General features: G+C 42.3%; 1 protein-coding gene across 2 annotated transcripts in view; it reads right to left on the reverse strand.

Annotated features, from left to right (window-relative positions):
• The window catches only part of PEX7 (peroxisomal biogenesis factor 7), a 199157-nt gene extending 194354 nt beyond the window's left edge, over window positions 1-4803 (reverse strand). The window contains exons 1-2 of one of the 2 annotated variants that reach the window (XM_075203152.1): window positions 4782-4803; window positions 770-827 (exon numbers count right to left, since the gene is read on the reverse strand). In XM_075203152.1, coding sequence (XP_075059253.1) covers window positions 770-827; window positions 4782-4788 — 65 coding nt within the window. In that variant the 5' untranslated portion in view covers window positions 4789-4803. Of the gene's footprint in view, window positions 1-769; window positions 828-3426; window positions 3724-4781 lie in introns of those variants that run through there. The other variant, XM_075203151.1, reaches the window with a different exon arrangement.
• Window positions 4804-20004: the final 15201 nt, after the last annotated feature.

Here is a 20004-nt window from a genome sequence, read left to right on the forward strand (position 1 = left end):
GCGTTGAAAATACCTTCATCTGTTACATCAACAAGGGATAGGATGATCCAACTTAGATTTATCCATTGGGTGTATTAAATCCTCAATAGATGCACAGAGCATGCAACCAATCTGTCAGACAAGGTGTTTGGTGTCTGAGGGTTCACTTTATAATATAAGGACAGTAAAATCATTAGCACCATTCTGGCACTAACAGTTTATATGGATCCTCTTGCAATAATGCTTGGGCTGGTGGATAATACGCCCCTATTAGGGAAGAATAAACACTTCTTAGATTCCTGTTTTTGTATGCTTAAAAAAGGAATGCTAAAAGAAAATTGAACGTAACTGGAAGTCCCTTTCTCCCAAAACAATAATTAAAACATAGTAGTACCATAATACAAATTAAATTATGCTAGCTGAAAATGCCCACAGAAATTCCTTAAAATGTCCCTACAGATAAAGTCCCTGAATACTATTACTAGCTCCCAAGAGTAGTATTTTAAATGTAAGCGCTACTTATCTTTTTTCACTTTCTGAGATGTATGTTTGAGGCCGGTATTAGGGGCACATCTGGAATGTATAGAGGTTATGTTATCTGTGTGTTATGGTGGTTATTGATCTTTGAGTTCTTTGTCTATGTTTGCACATTTGTATTGTGTAGTCATAAATAAAGCATTATAAAGAAAAAACATATCTGTATTATTTACACATCTTATACAATTGCCATTCACGCCAAGAAATTTACGAACACAAAAAACCATTATCAAAATATATGACAAAATATTACCTTTTAATGCAAAGAAGTCCAACATCATTTTGCTCTAGCACGAATATGGTGCCACAACCTACGGAAACATAGCACAAAGAGAATATCTTTATATAGGCTGTGAATGTAGCCAAGAGAAGAAACACATTAGCATGTTAGTTTCAAAATGTGCAAGTTATTCAAAATCAATAGCATTTACGTACTGTGTGCCATTACCATGAATATATCATGCAGTTAACCTATTAGAATCTACTTAAACTGTCTGTGGGCTGTTTGCCCATTGGCATTAGGGAAACACCAGTGACACCGCATGTCAAACACTATGTTCATGTTTGAAGGGATGATCTGCACTGGTATGGGAGTCGGTATTATTTTTTTATATTATTTTCCTCTCTCACCACCCAGGCGGTCTTCTCGAAAAAAAAAAACAGAAAGATCCTACTACATCAGAGAGGACCCATCCCCTTGTAAACATACACCAGGATATGCCACCATTTACCTCCACAGATACTTTTTCTACAGCAATAACCAGGAACACATATAATCCACCAGTGCCATGGTACCCCCCAACAATCATGTTTGACATACAGTGGTAAAGAGTGGTTGCACTTAAGGTTGGAGGGTCAATGGAAAACACTTCATTGACCCAAACGTGATCACTGCAAGTAGAGCAGTCAGACTGCCAAAGAAGTGTCTGTGCCGTAAATGCTCTCAAGCACAAATGGGTTCCATTCCCATATCCCTTTATGTGATTTTACTAGCTTTAATACTAATACAATTCACGAAATTCTATGCAAGTCTGCATAAATTCTTTTATTGTAGACAATTAAAGAGAATAGAAACATAAGATTTCAGGTTATGTGGAGAAAACCTTTTGTTCTGCACTTGTGACAGTATACATACCCATAGGGGCCAGCTCTGTAAGTATTAATAAGAGTATGAACAACCCAAGTGCTGGCAGGAACATGGTCACTGCGCTCGAGAGACTTTCTGTGACATCATTAGACTTTAGGGAGTATTACAGGTTTTCAGACAGGGCCAGAATGCTCCTATGAGATTAGTGTCACAGGAAGATCACTTTAACTGGTAACTTAAATATTGCCAAAGGAGAGGAAGAGGAATAAGACAGAGAGAGGGGGCACAGGTCAGTAGTAACTTTTATTGGGCATGTTGTACATGGTAATAATCATGCAAATACGCTTTACTCAGTCCATACTTATGATGCTAGGAACTTGACAGGTTCACTTGTAAAATTGTACAAAATTTATTATTTCTACACTGTCCATCATTTTTAACTAGAATCTGTAACTCCTACTTTGGTTTGTGATTACACTGGTCTCCATTTTTAGCTATAACAGTAGTAAACATGATTCAACACAACTGTGTAAAGTGTTGATAAACTTCAGCAACAGTTAATTAATCAAAAGAAAACCAATGAAATATTATGTAGCCAGAACTGCTTTAATATATGCTGTGGTTAAAATGAAAATCTTGTTTGTGAAAAATTGTGTTACAATACTGTATCAATTTCAGGTCTCTAGACTTAGACTTGATACTATTATCACTGCAGTAATACATTTATAACTACCAGGCAGATCCCAACGTGCAATTTTAAACTAAGAAAGTGTTTAAAGCCCAGAATATTGTAGCAATCTAAAGGGGTCAAACAACCATATCGCATGACAGTGTACAAAATGGAAAATACAGTTCCCCTGACAAATTTGAACCCTTGAGCTAGGTAGAAAACACTGGAATTCTAAAACATCAATGTAACTTTACTATTAAACGTTGAAACTGTGTTAACGGCTTAAAAACACCAGTGTTTTGCAGTGATTAGTCTGTGCCTTTACTTCTACATAATATATATATATATATAAATATATATATATATATATATATATATATATATATATATATATTATATATAAACCTGTAAACTAAATCATGCAAATATATAAAATGCTTATGTGATAGTTCATCATTTATATACATTGTGTTAGAGAAATGCAAAGACTTAATGTTACATTTCTTTAGCTACAAAATGGTTATGTTCGATCATCTGGTATTATATGCTAATCTATAAAATGTCTGACTACATAGGTGGCTGCTTTTATTTATTTTTAATTGCAACAGTCTATCAACAAGATAGCAACAAATGTAATTCATACAGACAATTTAAGTGAATAGAAACTTAAGGTTTCAGGTTATTATGTGGAGAAAAGCTTTTGTTTTGTACTTGGGACAGCACACAAACCATAAGGGCCAGCTCTGTGGGTGCTAGAGAACTCCCAATGTTTGTGCTGCTTCAGCTAAGTAACCATGTGTATGCATGGTATTTTTCAGTGATGTGGATGGGGTGAAGTGAGCACCCTCCATCATTTTAAAAAGTTTGCTCCAATGACACATACTACTACTTCAGATTTTAGTGTATAATTTACTTATATTTCAAACGATCTGGTAGTATTATATACATATATTTTCGCTGACACACTCGCACCAATTCCTTTCAGAGTGAAGTGAAACATCATCCTTGTCTCTCTAGCAATAAATCTATCAAGAGTGTTCGTTTACAGAACATAACAAAATCCACCTAATCCTAACCATATCCATTTTCACTAATGAGCCACTTGCAAGAATCTGACGTGTTGATTGTGTAGTAAAGGGATAGCCTCCTTCACCTGAGATGCCATAATTTTGTGAGGCTGCACATGCCAAGCGGGTTGGGACGTAAGGAGAGAACTCCACAGCATAGCCGTGCCTGGCAGGCAGCCGGAGTGCCCGAGTTACACCGCCAATTGATGCCATACCCTGCGCTGCTACATTCAGGGCATAGTCATCTGCACTTTGTTTCCCAGTAACAGCAGATTACTCTGGAAGTGCTCTAAATGTTGTGGGAAATGACGTGCAACACTATCCAGTGTTCTGTGCATGACAGAGCGATAAACAACAGGAAGCCGGACTCTCACACTAGGGCTCATTACAGAACGAGCAGGGCATTCTGGGGAAATTAAACCAAACCTCGATGTGGATGTAGGTGGAGTCAGCGTTTTAGAAGCCTAGTGAGGTAACACGTGCTCTCAGCTAGTACCCTGGTCCTCTGGTTGTAGTAGAGACATGATCAATTGCAACCTTTGATAGTGGTGTAAATTTTGATAGATTTAGCTAGATCTTTAAATATATACACACACACACACATATATATATATATATATATATATATATATATATATATATATATATATATATATATATATATATATATATCTTTTTCCCCCCAAAGTACTTTAGAATGCCTCGCATATATGAATGGAAAACAAAATAGTATTTAGTATATAGTGATCATGCCAACTTTAGGTAGCTATTTGGTGGAATATTATCTTTCACGCATACAGTGCACAGCAATCAACTGATAGAGACAGAGCAGTAAGTAGATAGTTTAGAACCCTGGGCAAGAAGGAGAAATGATGTCCCCCTAGCCCTCAACTATAATTAAATTTATAAACAAAAATAGAACAATAAAATAATAATAAGACACCAAGTACAACAGTTTGGCTAGACGAACTAAACATATTCTGAAAAAAACATTAGCCAATACTGTTGAAAGATCAAAGTTTGGCATTCATCTTGCCAAAAAACCCAGAAATACAGGGACGCACGCAGGGGGGGTTTCTGATTCTCCAGAAACCCCTTCGCAAACGAACAAGCGCTAAACATTGCCCCTACACAGCAGCACTGTACTGTACAGCAGCCGAAGCGCTGTCAAGAAGCGTCCACGGCGGTGCTGTATTGTACTATTGTGCTGTATTGTACCTCTTACAAAGACATAAATACTGTCCCAAGGGTTCATAGTCAGCCTCAGGGTCTTGGCACAAGCCTGGCATGACTGGTTTCAATCCTTCTATTTAAGCAAAGGGCGCAGTATGACAATGTAGTATTGTTGTGTTCTGATTTGTTTATATGATCAGTGTTTTAAACTAAATGTCACGAATCGGGGTCTTAGCCCTGTTTACACCACTCTGTGCTACCATATTACCATACATCTTCCTCCTGGTCGTATGCAGCATTTTATCCTAGGACAAGCATGACTTCTGTCTGCAGCACTGGAGGCTGGCATCTTGGGTGAGACATTTGCTAAGCTTCCGGCTGAGTCTGAACACCTGATCCCATTCCCCAATTGGCTTCCTCTGTAGACTATAAGAGTCCCCTCCTACACTCAGCAAGTTGCCAGTGCAACACTGCCTAGTTCCTGATCTACAAGTTGCTGTTTTGGTTGCTCCAGACTATCTGCTGTATAAAGAACTCTACCCTTTGTGTGTATTCAGCCTCATACTGATTACTGCTTCTCTTCCCGCTGTGTACAGATCTTCATCGTTACCTCTGAGTGTATTCAGCCTCAACCTGCTGTTCTGTTATTGACATCTCTCAGTGAGTTCAACTTCTTCTGCTGCCATTATATGAACTGCAAACATTAACCATTTGTGTGAATTCAACTTCATCTGTTATCTGAATATCCACTATTAACCAGAGAATTTGTGAGAATTCAGCTTCATTCTACTGCTGAAATAAATACCTTGCTTTGTTATTCCTTGTGTGGATTCACCCTCTTTGCAAGCAAGCTCTATGAGCAAGACATTCATCCAGCCCCCCAGTTTCCCCTACACTCCTGCCACAGCTAGTCCCTGGGGTCCCAGAAACTCTATTGCCGTGACACTAAATACATGTTGCTTCATTCTCACATGAGGTTGCAAAGGGATAGAGCACAGCCATGCCACACAAGGTCAATATTTGAGATACTGTTCCACCCAAGGGGCTAAGACACTTGATAAAGGACAGAATTAAAGTTATACACTACATTGACACGGCTGTAAATGCAGCTTCAGATTTGTACTTTTATACTTACTGAGACAGTGGGTTTTTGCTGCAGGAGTCTGGTCGCAGAAACATGATTCAACTGTTTATATACCACATGCTGTATCTGCCCTCCTAAGTTCTGCCTAAATTAGGTATGTCTCCTAAGCAAGACTTACAAAAAATTGTGCTTTCAAATGCATAAAGGGTGGAAGGAGAGGAGACTCTAGCGGAGGGTGAATTTGTCAGGTATACAGAGGCACATGATTTTATAGAATACTTGAGTCAGACTTTTTACCACAAGACCTGACAAAAGTGACCCCCTTTGAAAATGTGAACATTTTATGTTGTATATTTCTCATAGGCAGACGGACATATACCTTTTTAAATGACAAAAGTGCTATAGAAAGAGAACTTTGCCCACCTCGCCAAGTAGGTGAACTCATTTGATTGAGGAAGGCATGTGAGTTGGCACAGGGTAAATCAGTTAATATATACAATGACACTGACTTTAAGTACTTTACTAGGACAATGCGTGATTTTGGGGCGACCTAGGAACTCTTATGACAATAACAGGACACCAGTAGTGCACTCACATCACATAGAGGACCTTTGACAGCGATAGAGTTACCAAAGAACGTAGCCATCATTAAGTGTAAAGCCCACACATATGAGAAATATCCAATATCACTGGGTAATAGCAGGGCGGACGAAGCTGCCAAGTAGGCAGCAGGGTTATCTGTGATTATGACATACTGACAAAGTGATGGTGTTTGAAACAATAAACACACAAAAATAAATTGAAATACAGGAATTGTGTTCCCTACAGCACAGGGCAGTCTGGAAAGCGAAGGGATGTGGTCTAGAGTGCTCTGGACTCTGGAGAGTTGGACAAGGTAGGCCCGTGGCTCCCAGAACATATCTTCCAGACGGTGGTAATCGTTAATGATTACCACTATTCCAACAACCACTTCACCTACAAAAAAAACACGCACGTTTTAAAAAGCCATGTTAATATTTATACACTTACCTTTAAAGCGACTCTGAACATGATCAGTAGTGCCGGACACCTCTTCAATCGTGATCACTTGCTGTCAGCATTCGTGTCCATTGGTGATCTGCATAGTCGCTTTAAAGATAAGTGTATAAATATTAACATCGCTTTTTAAAACGTGCGTGTTTTTTTTGTAGGTGAAGTCGGTGTTGGATTTTTCTAAACCGAAAAACCGTACCCCACCCCTTCCAGATCTAGCTGAGGCGGCACATGGTTGTCTCATCTGGGTAAAGAAGGTATGTGTAAACTTGTAAGCGCATACTTGTGCACAAGACCTTTCTTCTCAAGCTAGTAAGAAGGCAGTGTCCTGTCTTACTTGTTTGATGAAAAATGTTGGAAAGACAATGCCAACAGAGTCATCCCATATCCCTCCTACAGATGGACTTCTTGAGGTAAAAGAAATCAACTTCATCCAATAGCCACCTTGCAGAAATCTCAAGTATGTATTGGTGTGTACTCATGAATTTTCTAACTGCGTAGAGACATTTCCAGCTGCCACTAATACTGCTGTTTCATACCCAGGAACTTATGTGCAGATATTGTATCCCTAGAGTTATAGAAAGTGATAGGGGTACTCATTTTACTGGTGATATCTTTTAGATCATGTGTAAAACTTACAGGCTTTGATAGTAAGTTACATACTCTCTATAACTCACAAGCCAGTGGGAAAGTAGTGAGGGTAAATGGTACTATCAAGAACAAATTGAGTAGAGTGATAGTTGAAACTACATTGGAGTGGCCAGAAGCTTTGCCACTAGTCCACCCCAGCATCAGAAACACTCCTAGATCACCTCTTAACCTGTTATTTTTTGAGAAGCAACCTCACTTGATGGTAGATTCCCAAAATTATTTAAAATGTAATGATAAAGAGATTGTTCAAAATCTTATAAAGAGAAGCAAGTAGTTGAGACAGAAACAAAGGAATTTCAAAATACTGTCTCCTGATATGCCAGACACATGATGTTGGTGTCAGGCTTCGAGCAGCGCTGTATTGTCAAACTTCAAGGAGTGCTGTGGAATACAGATGCTCAGAAACCACTAACTGGCATTATTGCCACTGAACCAGGAGGTGCGGAGTCTAACGTACCCCTGTTCACCAGGGACCCCCGCAAGGAGATTTGAACTTCGCTGCACATGGTACGCAGGTTTTGGTCCTCCGAGACAGTTACCAGAGTAATGATTGAGTGGTCATAATGGTCCGGGTCATAAACCACACAGTACCAGGCGGAGAGCCAGGGAGATCCACAGAGATGTCAGACAGGCCGAGGTCACAAGGATAGGACTAGTAGCGGAATCCAGAAATATGGTTGACAAGCCGAGGTCACAACAGAGGCAAACAGGCATAATCCAGAAGAGAAGTCAGGGAAGCCGGGTCAGAAACAGGTTTAAAAGCTGTGATAGGAAGAAAAGAGGGGCGGTCAGACACGCTGACCGCTGAGACAAGGAAGCGTCCTGTTTAGCAGACGTGTCAGTGCGCATGCACACATGTCGCGAGGGCGGCCGGGACGCTGCGTGCCTGTTGCTTAGCAACAGGCATGAACTACCAGGCAGGGAACAGCCTGACAGTTGGACTGGGAAAATATGTTTTGGACTGTACTGTCTTACGTTTAAGTTGTTTAACAGGCAGGTGAGAAGGCCCGTTCAAAGTTTTGATGACCAGCACCACATCTCTGAAAGTAGCAGAAAGAGACACTGCAGAGAAGTCAACAATCCGGAGAAGGTTCAAAATTTAGCCGAGGCTGACAATCGTGAATCTGAGGCTTAAGATTGCTGTTAATGACACCTGAGCCAAAGACTTTGCAAAGACTGTTATCCCATTATAAAGCAGAGGGTTTTTTCCAGTACAGTGTTTTTTCATCCTTATTTTTTCCAGGATCTTCTATTTTTGTGATGATGATCAGATGATGGAGACTGGTTCAGGTACTGATGATGTGGAGATGGAGGGGAATTTGTTAACACAATCAGCCTGTTACGTCTCATGACACTGGCCTTCCTAAGGTGTGGAGTCTAACGGACCCCCCGGTCTTCACCAAGAACTGCCGCAAGGCAGGATGGGTTCTGCTGCTGGGGGCCCGCAGGTCGCAGCCCCTAGGTTAGCGCTTTGACGTAATAGGTGAGATGCTGTAGATGAGAGATCCGGAGAGCAGACCCTGAAGCGGAAAAGCAGGATAATTAGCTGAGATAGAACACCACACACGGAGGAATCCTGTCACGTTTCAGTGGAACACCGGTTTGGATAAACAGAATAGATACCACAGTCAGGAGAGTCGCAGAGTCAGATACACTGACACTCTGGCAGTGGAAGGACTATAATAACCGGTTCGGTTACACAGAGGAACAGGCAGCAGAGAGCACAGCCAGGTCGAATATACTGAAGCAAAGGCAGCAGTAAAGTCAATGTGATAGCCGGGTCAGATGTACAGGATGTCAGCCGGGTCAGATACACAGAGGGACTCAGGCAGCAGAGTAGTCAATATGATTAGCCGGGTTGCATACACAAGAGAACAAGCAGTAGAATAATCCAGTAGCAGTGGTCAAACAAGGCAGAGGTCATACACGGAGGAAACACCAGGAAGCAGCACAGGATACACCGAGGGAGAGAGGCAGACGCCAATCTGGATCTTGTTGCTCTGACACAGAGGGGCATATTCAATTACGATTCGCGGCCGCACGGGTCCCGGTACCGCAACATCATGCATTTCTGTGCGCACCCTATAGGGGTGCTCACAGAAATCTGCGATATTGCGCTACCATAATGGCGCTTTATATGCGCAGCCACGAATCGGAATTGAATATGCCCCAGGGTGTCAGAGCTGGCAAGAAATAGAGGAAAGGAATTCAAATTCCCCACCTCCGTGTCACATGACCGCAGCCGAGCGCCGCCCGAAAGAACAGAGCAGTGGCTGCGATCGAGAACAGGAGCGAGGAACAGGTAAGTTTCTAACAGAGCCAAGCCAATTGCACTATTCAATTCGGGGGTAAAAAAAGAAAGATCTGCTAACCTTGGGGCTCGGAGAAAGTGTATGGGACTATTGTCTGAAGAATATTGTGTCTGTAAGTACTGTGACCCCATAGTTGAAGAGAGGTGCATCCAGCGATGCCAGTTCAGTAATAATTTGGACTTGAATGGCCATCTTTGAAAATGATTATCATTCTTTAGTAGGTAATGTCTTAAAGCAGACTGAATGCTGGGTGTGCTCTCACGTGCCTTAGGGACAAAATAATGTAGGACTAGTATCAGTCCCGCTAAACATCTCTGAGAGATATAATACTACTAGGTCCCCTAGTTTGAGACTTCGTCAATACTTAGTAGACTGGTCTCTGCTGCGTCTGAATTTTTTATTGGGAAGCTAAACCGAATGATTAGACAATAGCCCACCTCACAAGTGTTGATGAAAGACTCATCAAAGTACAGATAACCAAAAAGGATAAATGATACCATGAACGAGGTCATGTTAACAAACATAAGAAAGTATTAGTTGGGAAAGTTCTAAATTTATTGTTTAAATGTTATAGAAGCTGAGACTTGCCTTGGGCAGATGGAAATGCTATGCATGAGAAACTTTACTAGAATATTGTGTATTGATGTAACATATTATATTGTACCTTATATCCTTCTAGATAATGTATTATATATGTGGATGAAGGGCAAACAAATGATTAACTCCGAGCTCCAAAGATATATGTTTTAAGAAAAGTAATTTCTGAATTTATGATGCTTTCCCACGATAACACGACTGATATTCACAGACAGTATGATGGTACTAAGAAGGACAAATATCACAGAAAATGAAGTGTACTACTGAGATCCTGCAATAAAATCTTGAAAGGGTGAGAGTGTAAGGTATAATCTGGAAGGGTGGCCTGTCGACATTGAATAATTGTATGAAGTCATTTTTAATAAATATTGATTGTTACAGAATCCTGTGCGATTGGGATTCGTATGCATCAGCGTGCGAATGTTAAATACGCAATCACATAGGGAAACCCAGGAAATACACTTACAACACCTACATTTCCAACTCACATTTTTTTATTATTAATAATTTAGATTTATTTATACAAAGATAAACTTACATTAAAGATACTTATGGCTCAGGTTCTAAGAAATGTATGCTGTTTGGTCTTATATTAATCCACATTTTACCACCAGGAATCCGATATTATCAGAGAAGCAATCGCACATAGTAGTCACTAGTTATGATTAGTATAAGATTCATATTTAAAAATACTTTGTTAGAGGGTTAGTTCAAACCAGTTTTGATTTTGCAGACATAATTGTGAACTAGTTAATTTGTGCTCATTTGGTGTCTTTTTGGACTTTAGAAGTGATACCTATTGGACAATCTTACACAGACTTGTATTTGCTATATTGCATTGATTTATATGGCACATAATTGATTGAAACTTAATCAACTTAATCATTTGTTTGGTCAGGACCATATATGAAATTTGATGTTTTATACTTATCGCAATTAACATTATGTTTAATAACCTGACCATTTACAACTGAATATAGCAATCACCATACGCCAGGTTAAACTGTATAGACCTAGAAACAAACACAGGTGTAGTGCTGAATATACATCACAATATTGCAGCATTTTAAGTACTTCCATGATTCTTGCTATTAGAAGCCTTTGTTAGAGAAACCCTGCAAAAGTTACTGCCGGTGTTATCGCCAGCCGTAACCCTTTGATGTATATATTGTAAAAAGGAAAAGTCCTATTGTCGAACAAAACTGGAGCTTTTTTCCTTTTTGACAAGTCGGTCTTTACCACTCTTTTTATTTTCAGTTATACAACCAAATATAAGAAAATCAATTTAGAAAACGCTTTTGGCCAGTATATGTACAGTAAACAGAGGGGATTAATTTATTTTTATATGCCAGAAATTTGCAAATGTAATTTCAATGACTGGTGCTGTATTATTATGTTTTTGTATAACTAGTGACCTCTACTGGTGACTCACTGACAGTTTCTTTTCAGTATATGTTATTATTGCAGACTCCTATTTATGTTGTGTTTAAAGGTTGTTTTTTATTTGAAGTGTGCTTTTATATGGCTATTTTTAAATCCTATTTACATGTTTGATTAATGTGATATGTAAGCATGAGAAAAGCTTATTTACTATTTATACGTTGTTCCATGAATACTACAATATAAAGTCTGTGTCAATATACAGAGCTCTATACTCAACACATTTCTGCTTTAGTGCACTTTGATGGCCTCAGGGTAGGTGCAAGACGTTTTGGTGTCCTAGGCAAAGGTTCAGCCTACCACTCCTACTACTATTGCACCCCAATTCGCATTCCCCAACCCACCACACACTTGGCTTTTGTGAATATTATATAATAACTGTTCTCTCCTCCTGGCTGGCTAGCAAGGCTACAGTCCAGATGCACTAATGTCTGCTCAGAACACTGTCCAGGGGGTATTTCATTTTAGTTATTCCTTCACATGCCCCCAGCCCAACAGAATTTTTTCTACATGTCTCCATGCTGCCCACCAGCTTTTCTATCACATGCCCACTGTCCACCAGAGCACTATTTAAACCTCCCAGGTGCACCTACCTGTCGTGAACATAGAGAGCTTGCAGTTATTTATAAGGGATAATTCATAACTGCAGTGTAAGTAGGTTGTATCAAATGAATCCATTGATAAGTTAGTGTAAAAGTTAAAGACAGAGAGTCTGATGTAATTGTGTTTGATGGCTTTTTGCATCCCAGTGTGAGGAGATAAGCCTGCCACTTTTAGCAGCTTTCAGGATGTCTCACTGTTAGCTTTAGAACATGAATAGACTTTGTGGGGCCAATCACAGCTGGAGATCCTGGTAGGCAGCATTTGAAAGCCTATACAGGTATATAGAAATATGACCTTCAAAGGAAAATGTTGTCATAGTTCATATTTTGGGAAATCTGGATGCTACTCCGTACTGAGGGGCGAAACCCACACAAGGGTCTTAAAACATAGATACCAACTACACAGGGAACAGCCATAGTCACATGTATTTCAGGATGAGATTGGATATTGTTGTAATCTCATCATATTTGGTATTTAAATGTGCGGGAAATTATGATTGGTTTATTGAAGGGAGAGTTATGTCTCTGGGAGATATCTGAGGAAAGCTAAGACAGGTCAAAACTTAGGAATAGTTTGAACAAACCTGAGGTAACACCCAGGGAACATTTCCGCCCCCACATTAACATTCACACTGCCCTTGTGAATCCTGTCCCATTTGAGCTTGCTTGAAAATCTGTGTTCTGGAGGGACAAAGGGTCAGACTTTTGGGGAAATCAAGTTACATTGATAAGCTGTCCATTTTCCTAGCCAATTCCCCTTGGCCAGAATGCAATTCATGTAAGTGCAAATCTGAATGTAATCCTTTTTATTTTACACTGTTTTTGCTTATGTCAAATTTATTAATTGTTATTCATTATTTTTGTTATCTGTATGCCCTGTATTTTTGTATATTAAATCCATAATTTAATAAGTTGCGTCCTTGATACTCTAACGAATCCATTAGCCTATTAGAAGAGATTGCTCGTCCAGGTTAACCCTTGGAATGCCAGTGTGTGATTTGTTGATACATTCGATTAACAAGCTGTGTGTGCTTGCATTTACATTTGTGTAACAGTCTGGAGGTGTGAAGAGTTAACCCTGTGTGTGCTGATGTGAGTCTTGCTAGTTTGGGGATAACTAGAAGCCTTCGTGCCAGTGTGGAACAGTATATTGGGGTCCTATTGCCTGTTTTCAATAGGTGGTGGCAGAACCTGAAGTGTCTGGGGGTGTAAGAGCGCTGTGTTGGGGGAGATTCCGTAGGTCTGTTGTAACCTGTGTGATAGGTAAAGAGAGACTACGGGCTGAAATTGTGTGTGACCTCATACAGCGAACACCCCAAAGTCACGGCAGCTGGGAGCGTGTTCGTGACACTACATATTGCCTGTTCCTTAAGCTCACTTCCTGTGCACTAGGATCTGGCTCCTGTCTTCCATTGCAGCCTGCTCTCCTCCAGCATTGAACCTGCTGTTCCAGTGACTCCTCTACCATAACCTGTGTTACCTGTATCGTGTCAGCTCAGTTCTCTCCATCCGCTGCCTCTCAGAGCTACCGCTGTTCCTGTGACTTCTCTGCAGCCGTCTCAAGCTACCTATGTGGTATCAGCCTGTTCTCCTCCAGCATTGAATCCGCTGTTCCAGTGACTCCTCTACCATTACCTGAGTTACCTGTATCGTGTCAGCTCGGTTCTCTCCATCCGCTGCCTCTCAGAACTACCACTGTTCCTGTGACTTCTCTGCAGCCGTCTCAAGTTACCTATGTGGTATCAGCCTGCTCTCTCCCAGCATTGAACCCGCTGGTCCAGTGACTTTTCTATCTCTACTCAAAACTTCCTGTATTGTGCCTATCAGCATTTTCCTCACAGCCGGCAAAGGAATGCTGCTGTTCCAGTGACCCGGGCGCCTTACTTCATCTACCACTCTGTGCCACCCTCAGTCTCCTGCCTTCATTTGGCTCCTCCTCATCTCGCTGCTGTACTATCCCTCTCGGGGCCACAACCTACGGGATAGGTGTCACTAAGCCCATACTCCCTTGCGGGGGTCCCTGATGAAAACCACCTACTTGTTAGACTCTGCGCCCATGAGAGAGCTCAGTTATTCAGCAGAGTCTGGGGATCCAATGTTCTACCGAGACAAGTGTGACAGTATGGACTTGTTTTATGTATGTCCTGCTTTCCCTACTGTACTTTGCTGTGGAGCACTGTGGTGCCTATGATATTATTAGATTGCATTACAATTCAAATGCCATATTAAAATTGGCTGAATTAGTATATGGGCTTTCTGTAGTCCATCAGGGTTCAAAGGATGCAATGGGGTTTTCAGAAACTTGGGATGTCTTTTGTCTACTAATACTGATTAGTAACATTCTTTCTTCAAATAAACTCTTCCACTACTACTCACATCTCTCTCGCATCAGCTCCCAAGCACAAAAATACCACATTAAATACAATTATAAAATAAAATAAAACAATGTAAATATATTTCATATTAATATATTGGCTTCAAAAATACCTTTGACAGTACTTATTAGTATTAGATGGTAAAATCCAAATGAAGCGGTGTTGAAATATAGTTTAAATACCACCTCTTCCTCAAAGCCCACCAACCATCTACTTAACCCCCATCTCCTCACTTTAGCTCGTCCTCCCTTCTCTCCTCTTGTCTCACCTGGCTCCTCTTGTGCCTGGTCTGTTTACCCTCCCTTAGGATGTAAGCTCGTATAAGCAGGGCCCCCTCCCCTCCTGTCTCCATACCTGTTCTTACGCTCAGTCTTTACTGCATATGACTAGCCAGAGTTTCTGAAGTATTGGTACTTTTTGTTCATTGTTCTGTATGGTTTCACCCTGTATAGTCTACTGTTAGTACTGTGTGCGGCGCTGCAGATACCTTGTGGAGCCTAACAAATAAATGATAATAATAAATATGTCCATGCACCCATGGACACCATACAATATTTGAGAATTGGCAATTGTGAGTAAATGGAACCAGTGGTGGATCCAGAGGGGGGCAATCAGGGCAAGCTGGTCTCTATTTACTTTTATTTTGTATTCTGTCTTTATAATATTTTTATATGTTACATCCCATATCCACCAACATCTGTGCTTCTGCTTGCACTGCCTACAGTTCCTTTTGGACGAAAGTATAGATTGGGAAGAGCACAAAGGCTATTTGCCTTACTTTCATTAAAACCTAGTACTGGGGCCGTGGCCTGGCAGCCTTCTGATGTGGACGCACGAGCAGGGAGCTCCGGCTGGTTGCCCTGTCACTGTCCACTTCTGGGGCAGCAGTACACCAGAGAATTACAACGCTATTTCTCCTGGAGGCAGACTTTCCCCGACAGAGGAGTTTCGCCCCCGGCACCCGGTTCCGGGGTGACACAACTGGACAGGGGGCCTACCCCCTGGGTCTACTCCAGGCTCTTCCCAACCATCTGCTTCAGGCACGCAGGACACCAGCCCGCGACCTCAAAGAGCACTACGAAGTGACTGGTCCACGGTTCAGAGATCCTCTACTCCTCTGAAGACTTCTTCATCGTAATCTAACTCTCTGACTCCTCTTAGGTCCTGGAAGTTCTTTGCAGTGGGATCATTTGAGATTGAGCTATTGGCACCAGGATCGACGGCTACCCTTTCTTGTTGATGCCCAAAAAGCTGAGAATCTGCGGTTACTAATTCTTCATGATATGTAGTTGTTGCTTAGCTCTGATTGTAATATGTACATGCTCTCAGGCAGTTGTTGTTTCTCCTTTGTTCTTGCTCTCCTTTTTTTTTTTTTTTTTCCAGGTTGGTCTCCACATCTGCAGCCTTCTCAGTGTTTTGCCGTCCGTCCTGCATAGACTCTTCTTGGATTGTCCTCCCCATTCCTTGTTCATCTGCAGGCTGTATGCTTAGCTTGTTTATGATTATACATGTACCCACTTGCGAGTGTGCTTTGTACCTGCTGCCTTTGTATTCTTTGTCTAGTTAAGGTAATGTCTCTAGCATATATGTTTCAACTGTTTGTTCCTTTGATACAGCTTGAACCCTCACCCCCCAAACAAGCCCATTGTGGGGTTGATACTCACCCTTCCACCTCCCTGTTTGCTGTGCGCTCTTTACTGGTGGTCCCTCTGTTTGGTACCTGCCAGTCACCTCCCCCATAGAGCTTTTTTGCTCTTAGCTGGCCCCTGGGTACCTTAGGTACCACTCCATTTGTCCCTCCAGCTCATTGGTCGGGTGTTGGAGACCACACCCGGCCTGCCGTCCTTACCCCCCTAACACAACCTACATTCTTACCATGTTTCCCCATCCCTGGTCGTCCTGGTTGTATCTCCTTTCAGGTAGCCTGAATCCCATTATAATTTACATATCTCCGGCTCCTGACTCTTCTACCCTGACTTTCTCATGACGCTTTGCTTGGAATCCCTCAACTTTAAAGGTCTCATTTTCCCCCAAAAAAGGGGCAATTTGTATGCTTCTCTACAGGCCCTTAAAGGCGACCCAGTGTTCTTGCAGGAAACCTACTTCATCAAACATTTACACACGGAGCTTAGGTCTAAGCGTTTTCCTCTCGCCTACCATGCTTGTGACTCGGTCCAGAAGAGACGTGGGGTGGCGATCCTTTTTTCTCGCAACCTTGTTTTTGAACTCACAGATACACATAGCGATGAGGGTAGATTTCTCATCCTGGTGGGTAAATTGAATAACCTCCCATGTACGCTGGTGAATGTTTATGCCCCGAACCAGGACCAGCATAAGTTCTTTAAACGTCTAGGGGCAAAGCTTTCACATGTTCGTAGGGGAGAGCTGATAGTGGGTGGAGTTTTCAATGCGTTTCTCACCCCCCACCTGGATAGGTCTGTCCCTTTGCTTGCTCTACCCAACAGGAGAGATGGGAGAAAATCCAAAGCTTTGCAAGATTTTTTGAAGTTACATAATTTGTACGATACATGGCGAATCTCTGACCCCTTGGCCCGAGATTACTCCTTCTACTCCCCCGGTCATAACACATATTCCCTAATCGACATGATCCTGCTCAGCCACCATCTGACCCTTAAACTCTGATATTCACTTAATCACATAGTCTGACCACGCCCCACGCCTCAATTTCCATAATAATAACACAGTAGCACACCTTAAATCCCTAATATCTGAATATTTTGAAATAAATGAGTCCCCTGACATTCCCCCCTCAATTCTATGGAATGCCCACAAGGCCGTCATTAGAGGTCACCTTCTGGCCTTGGCAGCAAATGCCAAAAAGGTGAGTCTGGCTGAAACGAGGCGCCTCTCCACCTCCCTTCAGCAGCTTGATGCACAGCATAAATCCAACCCAGACCCTGCTGTACTAAACAGATAGCTTCTGTAAGGGGGGAGCTGAAACTGTTACTCTCCCAGCCCGTGGCGAACAAGCTGAAGTAGCTAAATCAGCGTTTTTACGAAAAGGCCGATAAGGTGGATAAGCTCTTGGCCACTGCTCGGGGTCCTACTTTATGATCCAAAATTAATACGCTTAGCATTTCAGAACTATTATTTAAAAGCGCCCTAGCCTTTCAAAAGCAGGAGGAATGTATAAAGAAATTTCTGGATGATGCGCGCCTTCCGATGTTGACCCCCCCCCAAGCTGCTGACCGTCTTAGTGAACCCATTGCCTTGGAGGAGGTTGAGCAGAATATTAAGACTCAGAGTCAGTAAGGCGCCTGGCCCTGACGGGTTCTCGATAGTCTATTATAAAAAGTTTGCAGCTCTCCTGGCCCCTCGCCTCTCCACTCTCTTCAATTCTATCTTGAAGGGCAGCCCCTGGCCCAAAAAATCTCTAGAGGCTCGCATAACTTTTGTCCACAAAGAGGGAAAGGATGTCCATAACTGTGCCAGCTACCGTCCAATTTTCCTGCTCAATAATGACCTGAAACTATATGTCAAGATTCTTGACAATCGTTTAAATTCTGTACTCCCTGGTTTGGTTCATTATGATCAGGTGGGATTTGTCCCCGGTAAGTAGACTAGGGATAATACGAGGAGGACCATTAACCTTATTCACATACTTAACACCAGGAAAACCCCCTCTATTATCCTATCTTTGGATGCCGAAAAGGCCTTTGACAGGATCTCCTGGCAGTTCATGGTCCATACTCTCCGGCACTTTGGTCTGTCTGGGGATTTTCTGTCGCGGGTGAGGGCTTTATACTCTCATCCCTCTGGGAAGGTTATGGTCAATGGGTCTCCTTCTGATCCCGTCTCAATTAGCAATGGCACCCGCCAGGGATGCCCTCTTTCCCCCTTAATTTTTGCCCTGGTTATTGAGCCTTTGGCAGCTACTATCCGAGCCTCTCCAGATATAAGGGGCGTGGAGGCGGGGTCTCTGGAGAGCAAGCTCTCGCTCTTTGCTGACTATATACTCCTCACGCTCCAGCAACCAAGGACATCTCTGCCCAATCTGTTCGACCTCCTCAAGGGTTATGGCAATCTATCAGGATATAAAATTAACATAACAAAATCTGAAGCCCTGTTCCTCAATTTCCCGCCCCAGGATTGCCTTGATCTCACCTCCCATTTCCATTTCAGATGGCAAAAGAAAACATTTAAGTTTCTTGGGGTCTATACCACCACCTCTTACAAGTCTCTATATCAAGAGAACTACCCGGCTCTTTTTCTTAAGCTCAAATCGGACATTTCTCCCGGCGAGCCCTAATCATTTCGTAGCTGGGCAGGTTCATTGCGGTGAAAATGACAATTCTCCCCCAGCTCCTCTACCGCCTCGAGACATTACCTGTCGGGATACCCTTGTCTCAATTATACTCTTTCGGGCAACAACTAAATTTATTTGGCGGGGTAGGTCTCCCAGCCTCCGGCTGGCATTGCTTAAAAAGTCCACTAGTCTGGGTGGCAGAGGTTTCCCTGACCTTAAGGCTTACTACTGGGGGCCCAACTTAGCTCAGTGTTTTCCTCATTTGCGCTTCTCGCCTCTCATTACGAGATAAAGAATCTGCTTATCTATCCCTGCCTGATCTATCTGGTCTCTGGGGAATGCCTAGTGATTCCAGGAAGGCTCTGATTAAACGCTTCCCAATCTTGGAGTTTGCGGCTTGGATCAGGGAGACCTGCCTCTTCCAGCCCTCTCCCCATTACACCTGTGTGGCACAACCCCTCCTTCCCTTCAGGTATGTCCCGATCTTTTACTCGGCCATGGATTGCAGCAGGTTTTCGATTTGTAGGAAGTCTTCTCGAACAAGGCAGGCCTATATCCTATGACGCTCTTTGCTCCAGGACCCCTGAATTTCATCCCTTTTACCAATATCTGCAGATGCGGCATTTCCTCCTGTCTTTCCTGTCTGCTTCTCCCGACTGCTGGAGAAATTGTGGTTTTGAGGTACCTTTGTCCATGTTTGGTGGTCGTGTCCGGTCATATCCTCCTTCTGGGACAGGGTTGCGGGTCTCCTCTCCTCCAATGCCCTATTAGGAAGAACCCATGGGCCTTTCTGCTTTGCTACCCTATTCAGGACCTGGATCCCCACTCAGCGAATCTAGCATCACATGTCCTGGCAGCCGCTAGATGCTTGATTGCCAAACTATGGAAGCGTGCGGAGCCCACCCCGCGTCTCTTCTTTAAGGTCTTACATCTGGTTCATTGCTAATATGGAAAAGCTGACCTCGTAATTACGAGATAAAGAAGATAAATTCCATCAAGTCTGGGCCCCTTGGCTTTACTCTTGAGGTCCTATACCGCTCTCCTCTCAAATACCTTTCTCTTCCGTATGGCCCCACTTAATACTGAGCCTATTGTTTCTCTGCGTACTATAATTTAGATTTAATAACATTT

Source organism: Mixophyes fleayi, chromosome 3, assembly GCF_038048845.1.
Source record: "Mixophyes fleayi isolate aMixFle1 chromosome 3, aMixFle1.hap1, whole genome shotgun sequence".
Lineage (NCBI taxonomy): Eukaryota > Metazoa > Chordata > Amphibia > Anura > Limnodynastidae > Mixophyes > Mixophyes fleayi.